The 18,339-nt window shown below is 44.4% G+C and overlaps 1 protein-coding gene across 3 annotated transcripts in view; it reads right to left on the reverse strand.

The window, feature by feature from the left end:
* The window catches only part of MAPRE1 (microtubule associated protein RP/EB family member 1), a 32,227-nt gene extending 23,283 nt beyond the window's left edge, over nucleotides 1–8,944 (reverse strand). Inside the window, exons 1-2 of one of the 3 annotated variants that reach the window (XM_036321675.1) lie at nucleotides 8,810–8,944; nucleotides 2,559–2,682 (exon numbers count right to left, since the gene is read on the reverse strand). In XM_036321675.1, the coding sequence (XP_036177568.1) occupies nucleotides 2,559–2,679 (121 nt within the window). In that variant the 5' untranslated portion in view covers nucleotides 2,680–2,682; nucleotides 8,810–8,944. Of the gene's footprint in view, nucleotides 1–2,558; nucleotides 2,683–2,799; nucleotides 2,819–5,907; nucleotides 5,928–8,809 lie in introns of those variants that run through there. The other 2 variants (XM_036321676.1, XM_036321677.1) reach the window with 2 other exon arrangements.
* Between the last annotated feature and the right edge of the window lie 9,395 nt (nucleotides 8,945–18,339).

Genomic DNA, 18,339 nt, shown 5'->3' on the forward strand with positions numbered 1-18,339 from the left:
CAGAAACTTTGCAGGCCAGAAGGGAGTGGCAAGAAATATTCAAAGTGATGAATACCAAGAACCTACAACCAAGATTACTTTATCCAGCAAAGCTATCATTCAGAACTGAAGGTCAAATAAAGAGCTTCACAGATAAGGAAAAGCTAAAGGAGTTCATCACCACCAAACCAGTATTATATGAAATGCTGAAAGGTATCCTTTAAAAAGAGGAAGAAGAAGAAAAAGGTAAAGATACAAATTATGAACAACAAACATGCATCTATCAACAAGTGAATCTAAGAATCAAGTGAATAAATAATCTGGTGATCATAATAGAATCAGGGACATAGAAAGGGAATGGACTGACTATTCTTGGGGGGGAAAGGGGTGTGGGAGATGCGGGAAGAGACTGGACAAATATGGTGCACCTATGGATGAGGACAGTGGGTGGGGAGTGAGGGCGGAGGGTGGGGCGGGAACTGGGAGGAGGGGAGTTATGGGGGGAAAAAAGAGGAACAAATGTAATAATCTGAACAATAAAGATTTAATTAAAAAAAGAAAAAAAAGAAGAAAAAAAAAAGAAGGAAGTTGGAAATCTCAGATTTAAAACCCTATCTATCAGGCTAAGGTGTTCAAACTTTATCCTGTGGGCAATTTAGAGTGGAATCTTTGTCTTTCCTTTAAAAAAAATAATAAAAATAAATAAAAAGCATTTACATAGCACTGGAACACAAGTGTTCAATTAAATTATTGCTTTCATTACTAGGAGAATCTAAAGATTCTAATTCTCTATCCCACAAACAATAAAAGAATTTAAGTAGCAGAGAATACATATCTCATCTTTCTTCTAGCATATTCTTGACTTTACTTCCCATCCTGTAGTAAATCCAGTTTTGATAACCCTGACCATTCCTTATGTCAGTACAATCAGGTGTAGACAGCAGAACTCGCAAAAGGTGAGACAGTCAGAAGGAACTAACCCTGTCGAGACCCTGATTTTGAACTTGAGCTTCCAGAACAGTGTCAGAATAATACATTTCTACTGTTTTTAAGCAAAAAAAAAAAAAAAAAAAAAAAAAAAAAGAAGAAGAAGAAGGGGGGTGTGTGAGACAGAAGTCTTTAGAGACAGTAGAAACTGGTAAGACTTTTATGAAAAATAATTACCAAGAACCTTAAGTTCATACCCTTTTAACTGGTAATTCCATTTATAGGAATCACTGAGGAAATAAACAGAGATAAGATTTATGCTAAAGGATTTTTAACCTAGCCATAGTCACAATGGAAAAATTAGAAATAACCTAAAATGTCCAAAAATTGGGAAGATATTAAACAACTGCACCATAGCTATAGAAAGCAATAGTATATAGTCATTAAAAATAACTAATACAGCCGAAACCGGTTTGGCTCAGTGGATAGAGCGTCGGCCTGCGGACTCAAGGGTCCCAGGTTCGATCCCGGTCAAGGGCATGTACCTGGGTTGCGGGCACATCCCCAGTAGGAGATGTGCAGGAGGCAGCTGATCGATGTTTCTCTCTCATCGATGTTTCTAGCTCTCTAGCTCTCTCCCTTCCTCTCTGTAAAAAATCAATAAAATATATTTTTTAAAAAATAACTAATACAAAGAGAGTAAATGACACTAAAGAATAGCCACAATACAAGGCTAAGTAGAAAAAGTGCACAGAAAAGTAAAACATCTGAGCAGAGATTTTCTCTGAAAAATAAACTACCAGCATTTTTTTCTTCTTCTAGTTTTCTAAATGTTATATTATTCGTATATACTGAAACAATGTTTTTCTTCTTTTTTTAAATTATTACCTCTCTTTCAAATTTTATTAAATAGAAGTTCAATAAAATTGTGGCTGAAATGGCATTTGTCTGACTTTGGTCTTGTGCTACTTGGAATAAGAAATGTCATAGATAGGCCCTGGCTGAGAGGCTAAGTTAGTTAGTGTTAGAATAATACATTTCTACTGTTTTTAAGCAAAAAAAAAAGGGGGGGGGTATGAGACAGAGTCTTTAGAGACAGTAGAAACTGATAAGAACTTTATGAAAAATAATTACCAATATGCCAAGGTTGCAGGTTTGATCCCCAGTTAGAGCACATACAAGAATCAACCAATGAATGCATAAATAAGTGGAACAACAAATCGATGTTCCTTTCCTTCCCCTCCCTCCCTTCCTCTCTCCTTCCATCTCTTTCCCTAAAATCAATAAATAAAATTAAAAACAAAAAAAAGAAATGCCACTGATAAACTAATTAGAACAATTATAATTACTATCCTCAAATAAAACATTTCAAATCTAAATGTGAAAGAGCATAAATGGAGACTTTGTGGCTAAGCTGCAGGCCTCTGAATTCAGTTTCTAAGGCGGGAGATGGAGGACTCACAGGCCAGCCAGAAGCGTGCTCTTTTTAAGCGCATTTCTTTCAGAAGTGATACCAGGGCAGGGCTGAGAAGAAATGGGGCAGCCCTAACATAAAATCTGAATCTGTGGCTTTTGCAGTCAGATACAGACCTGCATATTCCTGAAGGACTTACAGGCTTTCCTGGAAAAGTGGCCTAGTGGATTTCTCTTACCTGAGCACAACTGTTCGACCTTTGTCAGATTCAACTGCAGGGACTCATTGATCCAGGCCAGCATGTCATGTCGACTTAGGTTCTCACTGGTGACTGACGTTGAATATACGTTCACTGCCATCTTCTATAGCATGTGAGGAAAAGAAAAGGGTTTGCATTATTAAGCATGCAAGGGAGAGCAAACATTTCCTTCCTACACATCACACAAGATTTGTGGGAACTCTTAATTTTTAAGCCTCACCTTCTTTCCCAAAAGGCCAAATCAGAGACACCAGCATTCTAGCCATGAGCCTGGAAGAAACATGACCTGAAATGACTTGCCCAACAACAGCCAGCCTAAAATTTAGGCTCCATTTTAATGTGATTGGTATAAAATTTTAAGCTACAATGAACACTAAGGGAAGGTTAAATGTTTTATGAAGGGAGCCTTATGCACAAACAAGAACGTTCTATTTAGAAAACATCAGTTCAAGCTTATCCATTAACATATTAAAACTAGAGGCCCAGTGCACGAATTCGTGCACAGGTGGGGTCCCTCAGTCTGGCTGGTGCTGGGGGCCAATCGGGGCCATTTTGCCCAGTCAGATCGGGACCAATTGGTGCCAGCTGGCCGGGGGGAGGGACCAAGGGAAGTTGCCAGCTGCGGGAGGTTGGCTGTGGGAGTGCACTGACCAGGGAACAGCTCCTGCATTGAGCGTCTGCCCCCTGGTGTCAGTGAGTGTCATAGCAACCAGTCGACCAGTCGTTCAGTTGACCGACTGTAATGGTTACTTAGGCTTTTATATAGATAGATAGATAGATAGATAGATAGATAGATAGATAGATAGATAGATAGATGTTTATAGAAGTATCCTTCAGATGGTGGGCTTTTTATTAATTCCTCTTTTAAAAAATTTTTTTAAAATAATTCTTTATTGTTGAAGTATTACATATGTCCTCTTTTTTTCCCCCATTGACCCTCTCCAGCCTGCCCCTGCCCCCCGCCCCCAGGCCCTCACCGCCCCATTGTCTGTGTCCATGGCCATGCATACATGCATACAAGGTCCTTGGTTGATTACCTCCCACCCTCCCACCTTTCCCCCACCTTCCCTCTTAGATTCCACACTCTGTTCCATGCTTCCATGTCCCTGGATCCACTCCATTCACCAGTTTATTTTGTTACTTAGATTCCACATATGAGACAGATCATGTGATACATGTCTTTCTCTGACTGACTTATTTCACTTAGCATGACACTCTCCAAGTCCCTCCATGCTGTCTCAAAGGATAAGAGACTCTTTTTTTTTCACAGCTGCATAGTATTTAATGGTATAAATGTACTACAGCGTTTTCTCTACTCATCTACTGATGGGCACTTGGGCTGTTTCCAGATCTTAGCTATTATCAATTGTGCTGCTATGAACATAGGGGTGCATACATTCTTTCAGACTGGTATTTCACATTTCTCCGGATATATTCCTAGAAGTGGGAACACTGGGTCAAATGGCAGTTCCATTATTTAATTTTTTGAGGAAACTCCATACTGTTTTCCATAATGGCTTAATTCCTCTTTATAGTTTTCATTATTTTCCAAAAATTTTTAAGGACTATATACTCTTTTAAAATCAAAAGTTGCCAAAACCGGTTTGGCTCAGTGGATAGAGCGTCGGCCTGCAGACTGAAAGGTCTCAGGTTTGATTCCAGTCAAGGGCATGTACCTTGGTTGCGGGCACATCCCTGGTAGGAGATGTCAGCTGATCGATGTTTCTCTCTCATCGATGTTTCTAACTCTCTCTCTCTCTCTCTCTCCTTTCCTCTCTGTAGAAAAATCAATAAAATATATTTTTAAGCCGAAACCGGTTTGGCTCAGTGGATAGAGCGTCGGCCTGCAGACTGAAAGGTCCCAGGTTCGATTCCGGTCAAGGGCATGTACCTGGGTTGCGGGCACATCCCCAGTGGGAGATGTGCAGGAGGCAGCTGATCGATGTTTCTCTCTCATCAATGTTTCTAACTTTCTATCTCTCTCCCTTCCTCTCTGTGAAAAATCAATAAACTATATTTAAAAAATATATATATATATATATATTTTTTTTTTAAATCAAATCAAATCAAAAGTAAGCTTTTCAATAACCTAAGTACTACAAAGGTTGTGGCAAATGACCTTACAGTGAAGAGTCCTTGGAACTAATTCGCTGCTGAGCCACCTGGTCACAGGAGGGCATCTGATAGCCTACTAAGTACCAGGAGCTTCATAGACACTTGTCATTTAACCCTGACAACTCTCTTCAAGATTCACTTGATTCTCCTCATTTTACAGAGGAAAGAGAGTTTCAACATAGAAACCCTGCAAACTGGCAGCCAAGCCTACCCAGCACCATCGTCCACACTCTTTCCCCTAGCCTAGAAAGTGCCACCCCTCACCCTTCTGCCAGGCTTTGAAATTCAAAACAACACACAAAAACAAATTAACCTGAAATGCTATTAAATGCGAGTGCCATCATCACCCTCATTTAATCTACAAACGTTTACCAAGCACTGTTCTGGGCACCAGGAAACAACTAGTACAGACAAGTGGCTTGTCCACAGAGTTCACATTCCAGTAGTGGAAGTCTAACAGACCAAGCACTCAAACAAATGTCATTTCAACCACCACTAAGGCAATTGGGGTGGTGGGAATGTTGGCAGGGAAAGCCTGAGTAGAAGTTGGAGCTTAAGAATTAGAAGGAAGCAGCCATGTGGAGATCTGGAAGAAGTGTGGCCATAGCCCAGTGGGCAAGAGGGAGAGCAGAACAGAAGTGGGAAAAGTGAAGATGTCAGATCATGTTAGGACTCCGCAGGCCAGGGAAAGGATTTTAGTCTCTAACTGTTAAGGGTTGTGGGATAAAATCAAACTCTCATTTAAGTTTGAAAAAGATCACCCTAATTGCTAGTAGAAAACAGAGTGGGAAGGGAAGGCTCAAGCAATATGAGCTAAGGACAGGCTAATCCAGGTCTAAGTGAAATCCTGGGTCAATTACTATGAGGGCACACAACTGTCAAACACTGGATTTCATAGTGACTTTGGCACTTAATAATTTCCTCATTTCATGAGACACCAATATTACCAATGGGAAGCGGGGGTTGGGGAGGGAGGCTCAGAGCAAAATCAGAACCACCATAAGATCCCATACTGTCTTGTGGCACTTCATTCCCTCCACCCAGTGACCAGTATATGAGTTGTTCTTCCCACCCACCCCTGTCTTTTGCCCTAGGCTGCTGCAAGCCTCATGACACAGCTACAGAATGTGAAGGCTGGAAGAGACAGAGATCTACCCATTCAACCCCTTTTTATGAGCAGGGTGACTGAGGTCTGGAGAGGTAAATGACTTACCAAGTTTGTGCCCTCACATTCCACACAACTCTTGGTAGAGTGCCTTGCATACAATAGGTGCTCATTAAATGTTACTTGTTTTTTCAGGTTGGCAGGACAGTGTCAAAGAGAAAAAAAAAGTATCCATGTAAACTATTTTCAGAAGCAAACCAACACTTTTACAATCTTAAACTCAAATGATAAAGCTGTAATAAAGAACCAGCACAATTTAGCTCCTGATTCCACTGGGAATTAATCCCCACATTCCCACAGCACTTCATTCAAACCTCTATGATAGGCATTACTGCACTGCACTACCATTATCTCTTCATTTCTGAATCATTCCAGGACCAGATTTGGGCCAGAAGGCAATTTGCTCTATGCAAAGAGCTGAGGATTTCAAGCAAGAAGGACCTGAATTTGAACTTGAGGATGTCATTCATTAGCTGTATGACCTTGGGCAAGTTACTTAACTTCAATGCACCTCAGTTATCAGTTAATGCCACCTACTTGAGAAGGATGAGGTTTAAATGAGATAGGTACATAAAATACTTGGCATGCAATCTGACACAGAACATTAGGTCCAAGGCAGGGAGGGCTCTTGTCTCACTTATCCTAACTTCAGTGTCAAAAACAAAGACCTGCCACCACCATCTCTCATCTGGATCAACTGCCACAGTGTTCAAATTAGTCTCAGTCTATTCTTGCAAAGCAGCCAGAGATAATTTTCTGAATCACAAATCAGATCAAGTGTCTTCCTGTTTAAAATCCTTGAATGAACAAATAAATGACATGAATACTGTGTGCAAAACACTATTACCAGTTACCAAAGGACACATCCAAACAAAAAAACATGGTCCCAGACTGAGCATTTGTTCTCTATTTTGGTGACATTCATACATACATCAGGTATTGTGTGTGTCATGCTACCATAAAATGTAAGCAGCTGGTTAAGCCACATGTGACTCCTGACCACTCCCCAGATCAGAAAACACTAATGGCCTTTCATCATCATATAATTTTAAACTCTTCATTAGCAGTACATTAATACCGGGTCCTATGTGCTCCGCAAACTCTACAGCCACTAAATATATGAGGTTAGGCACCCTGTGGATGCGCCATAAACATCTACTCACTTACCCAATTAATTGGCTTTTCCAGGCAGTCAAAACAGAGCCCAGTTCTCAGAGCTACAGCTCCCCTTCCTCCATAAGGATACCAGTGCTTGGTCTCAATGGATGGACCCCATGATCACCCCACAAACCTCACCGTTAAATGCCTCCTTCAACCAAGTTTCGACTGCCATGAAAAAGCTTCCTCTTGCCTCCCCCAGGTAGCTCCTCCTTCTCCAGTTCTAGAAGGCTCCCAAACTCATTTTGATCCAATGCTACCTATGAGCACCCTCTTACTTTCAAGGCACCATACTGATGCTATATAAAGGGGGGGGAGGAAATACCACCAGAAAAAAAGTGATGTGACCCTGAATAAACACCTCACCTTTTGGATCCAAATGGCTCACCTGTAAAAGGTGAACAATTATCTTCTGCACAACACTGCAATGGGGATTAAATGAGAATCTAATTGAAAACATTCCTTTGAAAAGTACATCACGTCCTAGGCTTTCCTATGTACCAGAAACTTTGCTAGTCACTGACAAACCAGGCAAAAGGACACATTGGTATGAAATATGCTCTCTCTAGGTCCGGACCTCGGAGAGGCAGTGTAATATAGAGGTTAAGAGCCTGGAATTAGGAGTCACAGAAGTGGGTTCAGCCACTTGCTGGACAGCATAAAGCAAACCTCTCCTCCTTTAAGAATCTAAGTCCATTCATTTATAAAATGAAGATGCTATCTCTTAGAGACACAGTAAAATATTAAATGACATAATGCCCCATCAAGCGCTTAACACAATGCCTGACATTTAGCAAATGCCCAATTAGCAAATAATTATTCTTATTACTACTCTTTGAGACACCCCATTAGCAGTGGATGCCAGGCCTGGTGTGCCTTCCTTCAATGGGCCTCCGGATCCTCATCCGCCCAATGGGGCAGAGGCCAAGCTCTGCCCTGCAGCACCCTAGGGCAGCTGTGAAGCAGGGATTGGAAAAGCGCTGTTCATATATTGTCTTCCTAGTAGTTACATGAAATTATCTTGTCCATGTACGCATCTTCTATTTCCTATCTGTCTCCCCACCACAATGTAGACTCCTGGAAAGGACTTTCAGGCCTTTGCCCTCCTGCTCCTGGTGAATAGCCAGAGCTTAGCACAGTGCCTAGTACCTTTCAGGCACTCAACAAATACCCAATTAAGAAAGGAAGGAGTCCATTGAGCTGGCTTGGTTTCTGTTATGCACTGCGTTACAGTTTTCTGTATTATCCTTTTCCCCATTTCAGAGATGAGAAAACTGAAGCCCAGAGAGGTCAGAGCACCTGCCCAAGGTCACACAGCAGGGAATCGAACCCAGGTCTGAATCAAAACCCGAACTTTTCATCATCAGGCAACACCGCCTACCACAGTGGGGGTTCCCAGAGCTTCCAGCAGGCCTCACTTCAACAACACATACCCCCTACCCGAGTTGGGCACTCCGGAACCTCCCGCCACCTCGGGCCGGATTCCACACCTCCGCCTTGGCCCCGAAGCCCCCACGCGCCGAGGGGCAGCCCCGCTTCCGGCCCTAAACCCCGCCCCCTGGGCATAGAGAAGCGCGCGCCCCCCAGTCCGCGCGCGCCCCCCAGTCCGCGCGCGCCGGGTCACGGCCCCGCCCTTCCCCCCCACCCGGCCCGAACCGTACCGCCGCGAGGAGCGGCCCGAGCACCGTCCGCAGGACCCGCCGGCGTCTGCCCGGCCCAAGGCCCACACAGCGGCCCCCACCCCCCGGCTGCCGCCCCGTGCCCGCTGCCCCGTGCCCGCTATCCGGCTCACCGGCTCGCGGAGGAACCACGTCCACTGCCCTGCCCGGCTTCGGTTCCGTCTTCGTCTCGTTCAAACCGTCCGACCCCGCCCGCCCGCGCGATGACCTCACACGCACCCCCCCGTTACGCACCGACGTAAAAGCTCGTCATCGTCCGCCGGCTCCTTTTATAGAGACTCAGCGCGCGCCCGGGGCGGAGCCCAGTACTCCTGATCGACAGCTGAGGCATCCAAGGGGCGGGGCAAGAATGCCGAGGCGACGCCGCCACGTGGTCTGCCACATCCAATGATATCTCGCCTTGAGCGACGTGTGACTCCGCCTGGAAGGCGGGGTCCAGCTACAAATTCTCCGCTCGGGTAGACCTCCCCCCTACCCCCCAAAAATTGGGTTTTGCAATGAATTATACAAAAATAGCCCTGGCCGGCTTGGCTCAGTGGATAGAGCGTCAGCCTGCGGACTGAGAGGTCCCCGTTCGATTCTGGCCAAGGGCACATGCCTGGGTTGCAGGCTCGATCCCCAGTGGGTGCAGGAGGCAGCCGATCAATGATTCTCATCATTGGTGTTTCTATCTCTCTCTCCCTCTCCCTTCCTCTCCGAAATCAATAAATAAATATGTTTTAATAAATTGGTTATTAAATAAAGACACTTGATAGGAACTTGAAGGGAAAACTGTAAAAAGTCACCTCAGGGACACATTCTGTCACCCTGTTATCAACATGCATTTATTTTCTTGTTAGTATAAAGTCACCTTGTTTGTTTATGCCTTTTTGACTGCCTTTTCCTAAGTTCCATGGAAGCAGAACCCTTCTCAGGCCTGTCCCACCTGTGTCCCTGTGCCTGATACATGGGTTCTTAGAGACTTGCTGAAGGAATGAATTAACCCACTTTACAGAAGAGGAAACTGAGGCTCAGTGGGTCACTTGACAGGCTCGGCATCAGAAGCTGACCCAGGTTTCGAGCTAGTTTTCTGGTCTAGATATCATTTCTTTATGTATTCAAAAAACATATATATTCCCTAGTCAATCAGGCCCTAGGGATTTGATAGTGAGCAAAAACTAGACGACCTCTGAGCTCTTAAAGTTTCCAGTCTGGCAGGGGAGGCACAAATCATAACTAATGACACAAATCACTGTTTAATTACAAAGCAGACTTAGTGTTATGCAGGAACAGTATGTGGCAAGGGTGATGGCACATCACTGCATGGAATAGGCTCCTGGAGGCCCCTGCTGGGCCAGGTCTCACCCAATTAGTTGCAGATGCCTGGAAAGATGATCAGGGAAGAATGTGAGGTGGGGAATTGGGTCAGGAGCTGTTTAACCAATCAGTCTGGAGGCATTTAAATATGAGTACTGCTGGGTGTCTGGTATGTAGTGCTCCAAGAGTACATCACAAGGAGACCTGACTTCACCTGAGTAGTATAGGAAGGCTTCTCAGAGATGATCTTTGCCCTAATGGATTAGATGTAACCTGGCAAAAGCGTTAAGGAAGGAAAGGGCAAGCAAGAGGATATAGCAAGAGCCCTGTACCCAAATGATTACAGCAATATTAGTAACACTAGTAGCCCGGTGCATGAAATTCGTGCACATTAAAAGGGAATTAATTGCCCTAACCAGTTTGGCTCAGTGGATAGAGCATCGGCCTGTGGACTCAAGGGTCCCGAGTTCGATTTCGGTCAAAGGCATGTACCTTGGTTGCGAGCACATCTCCAGTGGGGAGTGTGCAGGAGGCAGCTGATTGATGTTTCTCTCTCATCAATGTTTCTAACTCTCTATCCCTCTCCCTCTCTGTAAAAACTCAATAAAATATATATTTTTTTTAAAAAGGGAAGTAATTAGTGGAGATATTTTAATATTGCTATTTGCCCTTTCTCTATAATAGAAATGTGAGAGATGAAAGGAAATTAGTAAAATGTATATGAAAATAATATATAAATTTATTAATAAAAAAACAGTAACAAAAGGATATAACAACAACAGAGGCATGATATAAAAATGACAAAAACATGATATGAGAACAACAAAAACATGATATGAAAACAACAAAAACATGATATGAAAACAACAGTGATGCAAACAATGACTGATAAAGTGATTAAACTTATTCTAATATCTCCCTGTACACCACATTAAGAGTGAAAAGACTTTCAGAGTGCTTGACTAATTTCCCTTGTGATGAAGTATTTAGAACTTTAACTGTAACGTCACATGCTCTTCAAACTCGAAAGAAAGCAACATATAACTGACCATGTGCGAAAACAGGTTCAGGTAGGAATATGCCTACTCTGTCTAGAGTTTGTCCTTGTGATTTATTAATAGTCATCACAAATGCTGGCATCACTGGAAACCATCGATGAATCAATTTAAATGGGAGGCCAGTGTCAGATGGGGACAAATTAACTCTTGGAATCAGAACAACCTCTCCCTCTGCAGATCCTGTTAGTACTTCAGCTTCCATAATGTTAGGTCGTAATATCTATACATATAAAAGTCAAGTGATTAGAACGATGGAATGACGAGAACGTCCAGAATGACGGTTGTTATGATGAGCACTTCAGTGGCCAACTGGCCTGATCAGGGCCCTGATTGGCCCCCGCAACTTCCCACAGCCCCTCCCCCCAGCTGGCCTCACTCCCACTTAGGGGCAGGGCTGGCTGGCCAAACACCTGCGGCCCATCCCCCTGACTGGCCACCACCTATGGCAAATGCCCCCAGCTGGCCCAGACCCCGATTGGCCCCCACCACCCTAATCTAGGATGGGGCCAGCTGGCCAACCTCTGGCAGACCCTCTCCTTGGCCAGCCCCCCCAGCCCCGATTAGGGGCAAGGCTAGCCAGCCAACCACCCACGGCCACACCCCTCGGCTCACCTCCCCACCTGCCCCTGATCACCTCCCCACCCTGATTGGGGGCGGGGACAGCTGGCCAACTGCCCCCCAGCCATTCTCCCCTGCTGGCACTGCCCCTGATGGCCCCCATAGTGGTGGGCTGGCTGGACCCCACCCATGTATGAATTCATGCACCAGGCCTCTAGTCTATCCTATCTAATAATAGACAAACCTGGTAATTAATCATACCTCCAACACACTTCCCATTGGCTAATCAGGGCTATATGCAAATTAACTGCCAACCAAGATGGTGGCCGGCGGCCAGGTAGCTAAAGCGAACATGAAGCTTGCTTGCTCCAGTGATGGAGGAAGCCAAGGTTCCCCGCTTGCCACTGCCAGCCTCTGAGCTGCACTCTAAGAAACAATGTTGCAATTATAGAAGCTAAACAAACCCCAGAAACCTGCTTTCAGCCAGCCGGGCCTCAGAGCTGGAGCTGCAACAGTGTTTCAATTATAGAAGCCAAACAAACCCAGATACCTGCTTTCAGCAGCCAAGTTCTCAGAGCTGGAGCTGAGCCTCAGAGCTAAAGCTGGCTCTCAGTTCCAGTGACAGCCATAGACGGTAAATAAATCCCAGAATAAAAAAAAAAAAAAGAAAACAAGGAGAGGTTGGGAGCTTCAGTCACCCACCAGCCTGAAAACGGCCCTCAGCCCCTCATCCAGGCTGGCCAGGCACCCAAGCGAGACCCCCACCCTGATCCGGGACACCCTTCAGGGCAAACCAGCCAGCCCCCACCCGTGCACCAGGCGTCTCTCCTATATAGTAAAAGGGTAATATGCAAACTGATCCTAACAGCAGAAGGACTGGGAATGACTGGTCACTATGACACACACTGACCACCTGGGGGCAGATGCTCAATGCAGGAGCTGCCCTCTGGTGGTCAGGGTGCTCTCACATGGGAGGAGCTCTGCTCAGACACAAGCCAGGCTGATGGCTGCCAGTATAGTGGTGATGGTGGGAGCCTCTCCTGCCTCCTCAGCAGCGCTAAGGATTTCTGACTGCAGTTTAGGCCTGCTCCCCGCTGGCAAGTGGACATCCCCCGAGGGCTGCCGGGCTGCCAGAGGGATGTCTGATTGCCATCTTAGGCCCAATCCCCCGGGAGCAGGCCTAAGCCAGCAGGTGGTCATCTCCTGAGGGGTCCCAGACTGCGAGAGGGCACAGGCCAGGCTGAGGGACTCCCCCTGCCCCCCTGAGTGCACAAATTTTTGTGTACCGGGCCTCTAGTTTTGATAATAAATCTGGTACCATTACAAAGACCCCATTTACTATTGAGATTTCTCAATAGCCTGACGATTGCACCTACTTTCAATTTTAATTTATGACACAGCATTCCCGAAAGAATAATACTATTAAATTCGATGGGAAAATTTTCCTTTTCAGCATCATCTGTGGAATCAATGGAATCATCACTCAAATATGTGTGAAGATCTCCATCAAGTATATCCAGAATTTCTTCGTTTAATTTTTGAACATGCTCATTTTTTGGACAAAGAATTGCACATTTAGATACATGTTTAATATTATCTATAGATATAGAATTTCCAAAGGTAGCTTCAATAATAGATCCATTACAAATCATTTCACAGGGGATTTCAATAATATCCATTCCTAAATGAAAACTGCTATCAAGTTTGCCATCTCCAAGTTTTACTAACCATCCACTATAAGCAGAATCCTCTGATCTCATATTTGTTGTAAGAAACAACTTTCTGAAACATCCCCAAACATTGAAGTACTTTAAATTCGTTTGTACTATGGCCGATCACATAGCATGCGGTACAATACTGAGACATTGTCGAAAATCCCCTCCAAGAAGGAGAACTTCCCCACCAAATACAACATTCAGACTCATAATTTCTCTTAGTAATCTATGGTGTTTATAGCATGACTGGATGCCATGGTGCATTCATCAATAATGAGAAGTTGGGCCTTTTTAATAGTTTTAGCAACTTCACTGTTTATATTGAGTCTAGAAGTTGAAGTTTCATTGAATGGAATCAGTAATTTATATTGGGAATGAAAGGTGCTTCCACCGAGAAGTAAATTTGCAGCAATTCCTGTAGACGCTGTGGGTAAAACAGTACCACCACGACCTCTAATGTAATGTATTAAAACTTTATACAGATATGCAGGTGAATAGGATTCCTAGCTGGCAGGCCCCTGACAGCAAGCTGGTCACGTGTCGATTCCATGAGGAATGGGGCTCCCTCCTTCCTCCTGTCAGGGGTCCGGGGTGCAGGTGAATGGGGTTCCTGGCTGGCAGGCTACTGACAGCAAGCTATCCCACAGCAGATTCTGTGAGGAATGGGGCTGCCTCCTCCCTGCTGTCAGGGTCTGGTTTGAAGGCCGGCCACGCCCCCTGTTGGGCCAGACCCAGAGTTCTACCACATTGTGGCCTCCGCCTCAGCAACCCAGGACTGACTACTGCTGGGGGCTCCTGGCGCTCCGAGGGTGGGTTCTTCCCTCAGGCCTCGAGGGAAACAACTCGGGGAGGCCGCAGCCCTTGGCAAGGCAACCCAGGACTCAGTACTTCCACGCTCGGCTCTGAGGGCAGGTTCCTGCCTGACACCTTGCCCTCCGGGGAAACAGCTGGGGGAGGGTGCAGCCATTTCAAAAACAACCCCTGCAGGACTGACTTCCTTCCGGTTGGTCACACCTCGGGTCGAGATGTTACACCCAGGATTTTTATATAAGTAGATTAGCCCTGGATGGTGTGGCTCAGTGGATAGAGCATCAGCCTGAAGACAAGTCAAGGGCACATGCCCAGGTTGTGGGCTGGATCCCCAGTAGGGGGCGTGCAGGAGGCAGCCAATCCATGATTCTCTCTCATCATGGATGTTTCTCTCTCCCTCTCCCTTCCTCTCTGAAATCAATAAAAATATATTTTAAAAAATATTAGTAACATTAGCATTATAGTGAATTGACAGGAAGCATGGATAATCAAGTAAAGATATTCAAACACGCCCTAACTGGTTTGGCTCAGTGGATAGAGCGTCGGCCTGCGGACTGAAGGGTCCCAGGTTCGATTCCGGTCAAGGGCATGTACCTTGGTTGTGGGCATATCTTTAGTAGGGGGTGTGCAGGAGGCAGCTGATCAATGTTTCTAACTCTCTATCCCTCTCCCTTCCTCTCTGTAAAAAATCAATAAAATATATTTTTAAGCCCTGGCTGGTTTGGCTCAGTGGACAGAGTGTCGGCCTGTGGACTGAAGGGTCCCAGGTTTGATTCTGGCCAAAGGCACATGCCCAGGTTGTGGGCTCAATCCCCAATGTGGGATGTGGTGTGCAGGAGGCAGCTGATCAATGATTCTCTCTCAGCATTGATGTGTCTACTTCTCTCCCTCTCCCTTCCCCTCTGAAATCAATAAAAATATATTTTAAAAATGTTTTAAAAATATATATTTTTAAAAATAAAAAAAATAAAAAGATATTCGAATGCATTTAGGAGTATCTTTACTCAATCACTCGTGCTTCATATCAAAATGTATTACCCTTGCCTGGCCAACATGGCTCAGTGGTTGAGCGTCGGTCGACCTATGAATCAGGAAGTCACAGTTCAATTCCCAGTCAGGACATTTGCCCAGGTTGTGAGCTCCATCCCCAAGTGGAGCATTCAAGAGGCAGCCGATCAATGATTCTGTCTCATCACTGATATTTTTCTCTCTCTTTCCCTCTCCCTCTCTGAAATCAATTTTTAAAAAATGTTTAAAAAGAAAAGTGTTACCCTCATTTTATACATGAGGACATTAAGTTTCCAACAAGCTAAGTGAATGTCATAAATAGCAAAGCCAGCAGGTCTGGGTTCAAATCCTGACTCTGCTAGGAATTAGAATTAAATGAGATATGTAGTAAAGTTCTTGACACTCCTAGCACACTAGTATGTGCTCAATAAATGTTAGGGATTTCTGAGTCCCTTTTGATTAATGTCAATATTCAATTAATGTCAATTGTTGTCAGCATTACCTGAAGGCCATTTTGGATGGAGGACAGGACATTAGTGTGGTGGATGAAATCAGTGGAGGAAGCCAAGTCAAGAAGAGCATCAAGTGCTAGACTAGAAGTTTGGACCTGTTTCTGGAAACAGTGCATCACAGGAGGTTTCTGAGCAAGGGCCTCTGAAATCAAACTCATCTACCCTCCCAGGAGACAGCTCCCAGAGAGGTGAGAAAGGGGCATGTGATATGCTCACAGTACATTCTTGTCCCTGAGAGGGAGCTAGCCAAGGTCATCTGGGTCAGATTAAGCCTTGACTACAAAGGGCCAAAGACTAAAAAGAAAAAAAAAGAGATGAACAGAATGAACTGGCGATTATAATAGAATCAGGGACATAGAAAGGGAATGGACTGACTATTCTTGGGGGGGAAAGGGGTGTGGGAGATGCGGGAAGAGACTGGACAAAAATCGTGCACCTATGGATGAGGACAGTGGGTGGGGAGTGAGGGCGGAGGGTGGGGCGGGAACTGGGAGGAGGGGAGTTATGGGGGGGAAAAAAGAGGAACAAATGTAATAATCTGAACAATAAAGATTTAATTAAAAAAAAAAAAAAAGAATTTCCATCCAGGAGAAATAGCTTTAGAGACTGTAATAGGCATCTTTAAGCAACTGTTTTAATATGCAAAGTAATCTCATTATCACAGAAACAAATTGTGGGTCTCCTCTCCAAAAACAAACAGAAAACTATGAATTTAAGGCCTGAGTTTTCTAAATATATTACAAGTTTATTGAACTCAAAATTGGTGTTAGGAGGTCTCAGCTGCTTTGAGGACCTCTAGTTCATAAAGGTCACAACTAACTAAAAAAAAATTATAATGCAGAGAGCTTTGTGCTGAGATATTCTTCCATCTATCCACAGAGAAGAACTCAGATTAGGGAATGGCTCCTAATCCTACTTTGGAATGGGGGCAAGGAAGGCTTCCTGGGAGAGGTTAGAACCAGAGGGCTAGTCAGGCATAGGGGAGAAGGCTGTTCCAGCCAGAGACAGCATGTGCCAACCTCTGCTTTGTTTCTGCAGTTGTGGTAGGCAGTTAGACAGACATGAGCAGAGCAAGGATGATGGGCCAGGTACAGAAGGTCATCAGGGTAAAAAATCCTGGGTGCCCAGCAAAGGATAAATGTAAGGTGGGACCTTGCCCCCAGGGTGACCTTTCCTCCACTAGCATATCACTGGACATGCGGTTTGGACCCCCTGACCTTTGCTCCCTAGAGACAACATCTAGGCCTCAGTTGTATTTTAGCTCCAAGCCCAGAAGAGCAACAAAACCAGACCAGTGACCCCACGGCTGACCTCAGGACCAGCTGCATTGGATAGTGACCCCCTGCCCTGGTGCCCGCCAATCAATCAGTGGAGACCTAGACCCTGAAAGCACACACCTAGAAAGCTGCTGAATATTCTATTAAGATTTTCCCCTGGGACTGCCCCTAAGATCACCCTTAAGGAGGACCCAGCACCTTTCCCTCACCCCACACCCCAGGAGGGATACCATTACCTTCCCAAGCTCCAAGGGCCCTTCCTTTACCTCTATAACTTGTTTCCTAAGCCCAGTTCTTCTAGGAATCACTTTTTCTACCGCTGTGACTTACCAAATAAATGTTCTTTTATAGTTGGACTCTTGGCTCTGAATTCTTTCCTAGACAGAACTCAAGTACCAAGGTTGCTGAACCCACGTCCGGTCTGACCCCACCGTTTGACACCTGGCTCCCTCTGCCTACAACACAGTGCTGAGAGCTTAGGATGGACCTCAGCTCAGAGAGCACAGGTAGGTTATAAGGCCTGAAGCACCAGGATTTACATGTACATGGTTCTCTTTGTATATTTCACAACTAACTAAAAGTTTTAAAAGTAAAAAATAAAGTATGATTCTGGAATAGATACTAGTCAAAATATATTCATTTATTTATTTATTTTTTTCTTCTTCTATAGGGGCATTATTGGAGCAATTGGCAAAATGTAAATAAGGTCTGTAGATAAAGAAGTGAATGAATATTCATTACCTGATTGTGATAAATGTAGTGTGGTTATGTAAAACAATGTTCTGGTTGGTCTTTAGGAAATACACAGTGAAAGATTTAAGGGTAAAGAGACCTGCAACTTACTCTCAAATTTTCAGAAAAAAATAATAGGAGGTGACAAAACAAATGCGTCAAAATGTCAACACTTGAGGACTTTGGGTGATGGGTATTTTTCTGATGAAACCTATATAATTTTATTATCCAATGCCACCCTAATAAATTCAATAATAATTCTAAAAAATAAATTTAAATTTAATAAATCAATAACGTTAAACAGAAGGAAGAAAGAAGGTAGAAAGGTTGGAGGGAAGATAAGTTGGAAGAAAGTAGGGAAGGAAGAAAGGAAAATAGGCAAATTGCATCCCATGCTGCAAAGGTTAGCAAGTAATTTCAAACTCCAGCAAAACAAAAAATAGAACTACACATACAAAAAAATTTAAAAATAAAGAAATAGATGCAAGTAAGACCAAAGAGAAAGAGTAGTCGGTGTTGGCTACACAGAACAGATTCCACCTCACAACTCCTTTTCCACTAGCTGGGTGGCTTGGGTTTATTAAGGGAGTTCGCAGTCTCATTTCTCTTACCTATAATCATGGTGATCACAGCCTCACTCCAGGGTTGCTAGGAGGATTCTCTAGCATAGCAATAAA

The sequence above is a fragment of the Myotis myotis genome, unplaced genomic scaffold, assembly GCF_014108235.1.
Source record: "Myotis myotis isolate mMyoMyo1 unplaced genomic scaffold, mMyoMyo1.p scaffold_m19_p_9, whole genome shotgun sequence".
NCBI classification, from domain to species: domain Eukaryota; kingdom Metazoa; phylum Chordata; class Mammalia; order Chiroptera; family Vespertilionidae; genus Myotis; species Myotis myotis.